An 8,838-nucleotide genomic window follows, 5' to 3' on the forward strand; every position below is an offset into this window, starting at 1 on the left:
GGATAAGCCACGGCCGATCGAGGGAGGTTTACCCTTGGCGATCGATTTGAGATCACATATACCTTTGTTCGTTGTTGCTATTATCAGAATAATGATTATTAGTGATGCTATTATCATTACTACTGTAACTGTGCATGTTTTCGGTCTTTGAACAGAGTGGCCTGGTCAATCTGGGTTTTCTCCGGCTTTTTCGTGCCGCACGCTTGATAAAGCTGCTTCGTCGTGGGTACACAATCAAGATTCTGCTCTGGACCTTTGTTCAATCTTTCAAGGTGATGACTAACACTCTGTCAACCATATCAAATTTATTCACATGCCTCCATTAATTTAGTTTTTTCTTGAAAGAGTCAATGGAATATCTCACTATCAAAAAAAATTAATTGATCGATTGATTTTCTCTGCCATTTCACAATGCTTGGGATCCTCTTCACTCAAGATGTTTTTCTCTTTGTTATATATATACATATATATATATATATATATATATATATATATATATATATACAGTCATGCGCCACTTAACGATGGGGTTACGTTCTGAGAAACGCGTCGTTACGCGACGTCGTCATTGTGCGAACATAATTTTTTTTTTTCGTTTTCGTTTTCGAACATCGGACTTTCACAAACCTCGACACCTATGCTATATGGTATAGCCTATTGCTCCTCGGATACAAACCTATACAGCATGTTACTGTACTGAATACTGTCGGCAATTGTAACACACATCCAAGAGAGACAGAAGACGCTTTAGTTTTACCTTTGTTCTGTCCATGACGGCCATCGGTGTTGTTAGCAGTAGCTTACAATCTCCTCTCGCATCGATTATAGATAGGTGAATAATTAGCGTTTGGATTTTATAAATACGTAATCATTTCATCGATGTTATAATTTACAAATGAAGAAACGAGCACCTGTCAATTGTGATATATATTTTCGGAACAGTGCGATTGTTTTAACAACATAAAAAGCTTCACTAAAAACAAATCTGTGTTTTAATGTCGACTAAGAACAACGATTTATTCGCGGAATTCTTCAATTCAAAGGTAATTTACTTGCTAGAAGGTTAACGTGCAAACATTGGTTCAGTTTGAAAGCCGATTGCCTTGAATCCCGATTTAGCACGATCCTGTTTTTTTCGCGATGACATTTTATGGACCTCAACAATCGCATTATAACAGGGCCACACTGTCGTTTATTATCATTATGAGGTATTATGTACTGTACAGTGAACATAATTGTATGTGCTATTTTTATACGAGGCTACATCACTCGGCGATAGGAATTTTTCAGTTACATTTTTTTTTTCAGAGCTGGCAGATCCGTTGTATATGCAATCCGTCGTTGCCCGGAACGTCGTTAAGCGGCGCATGACTGTATATGTATATATATATATATATATATATATATATATATATATATATATATATATATATATATATATATATATATATATATATATATATATATATATACACACACACACATATGTATCACTGCTGCTTTATTGAGTTTTTATAGTTCTTGCATTAAGCACCCCATGTTTGTTTTGTGACCAATTTTACATAGCTCTGGTATAGTGCACCACCTCTGTGATATACATGCTTTGTAAAATGCCATGATAAGGATGTCCCAACTATCAGTGGTGAGAAGTACAACATAAGGCTTTTGGATCATGAATATACTGTAACTTTATTTTGCAGGCCTTGCCTTACGTGTGCTTACTCATCACCATGCTGTTCTTCATCTATGCCATCGTTGGCATGCAGGTAGGTGGACAGAACCATGGTCATAATTAAAGAAAAAGGTTTTAGACAATTTTATTAATTTACAAGCAGGAAATACAACAAAACCAAAGTCTCACCAACAAAGCTGCCCACATGAACATTCCATCAGAAATGATTCAGCATATGAACCTTTACTGAAAGACTTGGGGAGAATCGTTATTTAATTTAGAGACATATAAATTGAACAGCTTGTGCATCCAAATAAAGTTTCACATAACCAAAATATGAAAATAAATGTTGTTTAATAACATCTTCAAACACTGAAACTTTTGAAACATGTTACAACTAGAAGGGCACTTGGGAGATCACATACCTCCACCATGCAATGTCTGATCCAGGTGAACATATGAGGCCCAATCAATTTTTGAAATATCATTATATAAATGTATAATTGATTGACCCCTTCCATGCTCCTCCAGCCAAAGTAGCTGCATAATGGAACCAGTCTGCATAAATCTGCATAAAGACATCTTTATAGTTGTTGAGGAACTCTGGGAAGGGTTCGAAACAGCATTGAGCATTGACCTTGCATAAGTCTTCTTGGGTTGCTTTATGCAGCTACTTTGGCAAGAGGAGCATGGGAGGGGTCAATCATTGATATAATCCCAGCCACCTGGGTGTAGTTGATGAGGTGAGAGCTGAATGGCTATTTACTCCATTCACAGGTAAGAGATGTGGGGGGGGGGGGTGGGGGTTAAAAAAAAAAAATATATATATATATATATGTATATATATATATATATATATATATATATATATATATATATATATATATATATATTTGCAGTGCCAGTGCGTCGGCCGCGAACCGACCGCTCTGATGGAGCCGCAAGTTGAGTCGGCCTGACCGATCTCCCGGAATATAGATCGCCGCCCGGATAAGTCCGAGTCGATGGGTCCTTGTACAAGAACCGAAATACGCCAATGGGCAGACCACGTGGGGTAGGGTCGATTGCCAATATTCCATTTACCTAAATACCCATGTGATCCAACTACCAGGGTATTCCACCCTCGAAGGAAATTGTACGAAACAAGCCGCTGAGGCGAGCCTGTCCCGTGCACAATTCCGAGCGGCTTAATCGACGAGAACCGTCAGTCCGAATGTCCCCCTTTTACGGCAAACCAATGGCTTTCTAACTCCCAACACACGAAATGCTCAGTCAATGAAAGAATCGACACGACGAACTGAAAACATTCAACAATTGGTGTATTTATGAGTAATAATGGAGAACGAGGGAAGTACGTAAGAGCAGAACTATACCGACTTTACGAAATGCAATGCAAACATTTACAGCACACAAAGCACTTAACAATTTCCTACTTCTTAGACGGGCCCACGGACACACGTACGCACACACACACACCCAAGAAATGGTGGCTGAGGCCTTTAATAACGGGCTCCAGCTCGGAGGACAGGTGAGCTGAAACCCAAGACCTATCTCAAACCTCTCCACCTCATGTGGTCTTCAAGTTGTTCTGACCCGGGCTCCAGCGAGAGTGAGCTGGACCCAATCGCCGTGAGCCGCGATCCTTCCCGAGCTCCAGCGAATCCTCCCGCGCTTCTCAACACGTGCTGGTGAGACGAGGCGCCGATCCTTCCCATCGTTGTGCTGCTTACCCGAGGAACCACCTCCAAGATGAGGCCGATGAGTCGCACCAAGCCAGGAACCAAAATGGAAAACAAAGAGCTCCACAAACCAAGAAGAAGAAGAACCACCACCAGCAGCTCCAGCCGAGCAACCGGCTCAACTCTCTTCCAAACAAAGCAGCTCTCCAAAAAGTCTCCACCCGAGCCAAGCCGAGGCCGAAGCTCCCTGAGCCACCAACCCACTCGAGCCAAGCAGGACCTGAAGGCCTGCTGAACAACCAAAGCAGAAAGCCTTCACAAAGCCTCTTAAAAGCCTCCTCCCTAACCCAAGCCAAGCCAAAGCAGAAGCCGAAGCTCGACTGAAAGCCGACCCGAACAAGCAGAGTATCCCTTTTTTATTCTTATCTGCCCCTCCCCCGCTCCCGGCATGACTCATGCCCTTGTGCTCCATCCCCCGCTCAACTACGGGTGGGAGGGAGTTGTTGATGTCATGAATCACGGGACGGGAGGGCTCTTCTTCCTCCGCAGAAGAGGGGGAGGGGCATCTCCATTGTGTTATGATCGCTCCCTCACTATTAAATTGAATTGCGCAGCGCACTTAATCGATTTCTGCCCAATAAACAATGGAAGGTGAACTATCTAGGGAACAAGCACTTATCGACATAACTGACGAAAGGAATCTGAATGTTGTGTGCAATCAAATTCCCAAATTCTTAACAAAAAAAAAATATATATACAAAAACATACAGGTATACAGGAGAAACAGAAATACATATATATATATATATATATATATATATATATATATATATATATATATATATATATATATATATATATATATATATATATATATATATATATATATATATACACACAGTAGACTCGGCGTAAGTTGGCAGCGTGTTACTCGTCACTTCACGAAGTCGGCAGTGTCAAAAAGTCCTGAATTTATCTAATGTTAAATCTACTTACAGACTTTGAATAAAGCCTGCAAGTCGTCATCTCTAAGTCATCACTTCGTCTAAGTCATCAGATGTTGTCCGTTCCCACGTAATGCAAACTCAGGTAAATTACCACGCCGAACTCGTCACACGGAACTGCTGCCTCGTGAGAAGCCCGATTTCATGGAATCGTGATGCGCGGGCTATTTATAACTGCGCTGCGTCCAGCTCAGTCAGCGCGCCGTCCCACATGTATCTGAAGAGGAAGACAGGCTGCGCAATGCAGTCTCTGGCGAAGGAGTAAAGGATCGATCGAGTTTAGTGTTGAAGTCCAATCATGGATTTATATTGGCTTGTTTTGTACATCACCGCACTCACTTTCACATAGGTATTGAGTGGTAGTCATCACGATGACTGTGTGTCATGTAATTTGTCGATGGTATATGAGTTTTCATTCCATATGAAAACTCATTCTACATTCATTCCAATGAATGAATTCTAACAGCCATTCATTCCACATTTGTTGATGGTCATATACCATCACCGATGGTATATGAGTTGTCTTAAAGTTGTTCATTATCTTTCCTTTTGATAAAGTGATTCATGAATTCCATCTTTGCTTGATCACTTTCCAACTAACCAATGAACCCCCACCGATGCCCCGACGATTGTGTTTCCCTTTTGGTACAATATCCGGCTTAGAGATTGTTGCGCCCTCTCACACATACGTGTCCAGGCCATGCGCGACTTCATCCTTCACCCCACAATCATCATGATTGTTCGCATACGCGTATGTCGTCACATGTCTAAGTCGTCACTTTTTTCTCGGTCCCGATGGTGACGACTTACACGAAGTCTACTATATATATATATATATATATATATATATATATATATATATATATATATATATATATATATATATATATATATATATATATATATATATATATGCACACACACACACACACACACACACACACACACACACACACACACACACACACACACACACACACATATATATATATATATATATATATATATATATATATATATATATATATATATATATATATATATACTGAAATGCAAAAGAAACTTACCACCTTTTAAACCTTCAAATATAAACAATAACACTGCGTGTAGGAAATGTGTGAACTTATTTGTGGACAATAGTGTCCTCACTGTCAGACAAAACGGTCACGGATGGTCATTTGAACCTTCAATTGTCACTTCATAGCACAGCTGTTGAACAGCCGTTTTGACTGTCAGTGATTAGCCAAGGGGTACGGGATGATTTTAATGAGCTGAACGTGATGTCTTGATATTGGCTTTAAAAAGGCCAGTGCAAAATTGGCATTTCAATCAACATGCCCCGATTGTCAAGGGATCAACGGCAGTGTGCCTTGGGCATACTGCAAGGTGGATTGAGCTACCGTGAGGTGGCACATTGCCTTGGCTGTTCACACCAGACGATATCGGCCCTGGTGGACAGAGACACCCTCCACAACTCTGCAGATGACATACCTCGATCAGGGAGGCCAAGAGTCACCACTGCAAGGCAGGACAGGCAGATGGTCCTAAGTCAGATGGCTTCAGACATTGAGGACTGAGTGGGACAGAATCCAGCAGCAATCCATCCAAAGACTGGTAGAGGCAGTATGCGCCGACGATGCACTGCCTGTATCCAAAACAATGGTGGCCACACACGCTGTTGAAAGGGGACTGACATAGCACCCTGTGCTGTTCTGTACTGTAGAACAAACTTATGAGATGGTGTATCTTGGTCAAAAATTTTACATGTCATCAATAAAATGCCAATGTTTCAATTAGCAATTGTTGGTTTGTTTTATTTTGAACTGTTACAATTTTATTACATTTCAAACAAGTGGTAAGTTTATTTTGCGTTTCAGTATATATATATATATATATATATATATATATATATATATATATATATATATATTTATTTCTATATAAATATATATATATATTTATTTCTATATAAATATATATATATATTTATATTTATATAGAAATAAATATATATATATATATATATATATATTTATTTCTATATAAATATATATATATATATATATTTATTTCTATATAAATATATATATATATATATATATATATATATATATATATATATATATTTCTATATAAATATATATATATATATTTCTATATAAATATATATATATATATATATATTTCTATATAAATATATATGAGGTCCGTCTATAAAGTAATGGGATTGACTTCACAGAAATTTTATTCCAAAAAAATATTGAAATCACAGCTTGTCCCCTTCAAAATAGTTTCCCTCCAGTCTCACACACTTGTCCATCCTCTTCTTCCACGCTTCAATGCACCCCCGGAAGGCTTCTTCTGGAAACCTCCGGAGCTCCATCATCACGGCCCTTTTGATGGCCTCCACATCAGGAAATTGGGTCCCCTTGATCACTCCCTTGAGCTTGGGGAATAGGAAAAAATCACAAGGGGCCAAGTCTGGCAAATACGGAGATTGCTCCAGAGTTGGCACGTTCCTCTCCACCAGAAACTGTCGGATGCTCAGGGCACTGGGAGCAGGGGCATTGTCATGGTGGAGTACCCAGGCATTGTTCTCCCACAGATCCCTCCTCTTGTCATGGACTGATCTCATGAGGCGCCGGAGGATCTCCTTGGACACGTATTGATTCACTGTTTGACCCTGTGGTGGAAACTCGAAGTGGACGATGCCCTTGATTTCAAAAAACGCGATGAGCATCACCTTCACCTTTGACTTCGGCATCCTTGCTTTCTTTGGTCTTCGTGATGCCGGACTTTTCCACTGACAAATCTGCCATTTGGGATCGGGATCGCATTCGAATATCCACGATTCATTGCCAGTAATGACTCTCCCGAGCAGGTCTGGATCATCCTCGAGGCGCTCGATAATATCTTGACAGACAGTGACTCTCTGCTGTTTCTGGTCTTCGGACAACAGCTTGGGGACCATCTTTGTGCACTCCTTGCGCATTTCGAGATTTTCAGTGATGATGCTCCAGACATTGTCCTTGTTGACGGAAAGTTACTCAGCAATCATCCGCACTGTGAGTCGACGATCTGCACGCACCATCTGCTTCACACACTCAATGTTCTCCACCGTTCTGCTCGTTGAAGGTTTTCCAGACCGTGGATCATCTTCAACCTCCTCCCGTCCCTCTTTGAACCATTTGTGCCATTCAAATGCACGTGTACGTGACATCGTTTCTTCCCCGTAGACTTGCTGCAGTATTGCAAAGGATTCAAAAGGTGTTTTACCAAGCTTGGCAAGAAACTTCAGATTGGCTCTCTGCTCACATCTCATAGGGCGATGACTCAGACGAGACAACGTGTAAAGCACAACCTGTACAAAAAATCACACAATGAGCGCAGTGAACCATCAACAATCATATATACCAGCCGAAATCCCATCACAGACGGATTCAGTTCATTCAACCACCCTCACCAGCTCACCTATACTCGAGGGACATGGACTGGACAGGGCGTGCTTGCCCCCGCCTACTCATCCCCCGCCCCTGCCCCATCCCCCCCCCCCGCCTTCAATTTGCTTACCCCCGCCCAAAAATTTAATTACCCTGGCCCCGCTTCCGTCTCTTCTATCACCGCGCGCTCACACACACACACACACACACACACACACACACACACACACACACACACACACACACACACACACACACACACACACACACACACACACACACTGGTCTCTTGATTCCCTGCCCCACTTGCCCCCAGGCCCCCCCCCACCTGTCCACCCCCTCACATTCAACCCTGCTTAATTCACCCCAGCCCCCGCCCACTCATCCCCCGCCCCATTTCCCGCTTTCAATTTGCTTACCTCCGCCCAAAAATTTGCTTACCTTGCCCCCCGCCTCTTCACTCCTCGCCCCCGTCTCAACGAAAAGTGTTTATTCTGCTTCAGAGTTGAAAGTTGACTATTGCCACTATGTGCGATGCACTCTTACAGGTACGAAGTCTCTTTCAGTCCAGGTCACAGTACCGAGAAAAACGTGACGCGACCACGAGGAGGAGCACAAAATAGGTCCTTCAGTATTAATATATAGAAGATACAATGTTTCTTGTTACATTTTTTTGTGTCAAATTCACATTCTGAGGTAGTCAGCATGTGCAGAAGAGGGTTTTACATTGCAGACGCTATTTTCGAGGAGTGGAATTACACCTCTCAGCAGTGACGGTCTGTCGACGACAGACGTCATGACGTTAGTGAATGACCGATGATGTCATGACGTCCTGACGCCTCTCAGCGGTGACGTCACACGTCGCCATGTAAAACGAAAAGTGTTTATTCTGCTTCGGAGTTGAAGTTTGACTATTGGCACGATGTGCGATGCACTCTTACAGGTACAAAGTTTCTTTCAGTCCAGGTCACAGTACCGAGAAAAACGTGACGCGACCGCTAGGAGGAGCACAAAATTGCTCCTTCAGTATCAATATACAGATT

The 8,838-nt window shown here is 41.6% G+C and overlaps 1 protein-coding gene across 16 annotated transcripts in view; it reads left to right on the plus strand.

Moving 5' to 3' along the window:
* LOC147026688 (voltage-dependent N-type calcium channel subunit alpha-1B-like) overlaps positions 1–8,838 on the plus strand; it is a 592,527-nt gene that overhangs the window by 430,600 nt on the left and 153,089 nt on the right. For all 16 annotated transcript variants that reach the window (XR_015058466.1, XR_015058468.1, XR_015058470.1 and 13 more), the window contains exons 33-34: positions 156–272; positions 1,701–1,766. Coding sequence is in view for 10 of the 16 variants with exons in the window: in XM_085882404.1 (XP_085738530.1) it covers positions 156–272; positions 1,701–1,766 (183 nt within the window). In the remaining 6 variants the exon portion in view is untranslated. The remainder of the gene's footprint in view (positions 1–155; positions 273–1,700; positions 1,767–8,838) is intronic.

The sequence above is a fragment of the Eptatretus burgeri genome, chromosome 5, assembly GCF_056783735.1.
Source record: "Eptatretus burgeri isolate ZD-2024b chromosome 5, Ebu_testis_v1, whole genome shotgun sequence".
NCBI classification, from domain to species: domain Eukaryota; kingdom Metazoa; phylum Chordata; class Myxini; order Myxiniformes; family Myxinidae; genus Eptatretus; species Eptatretus burgeri.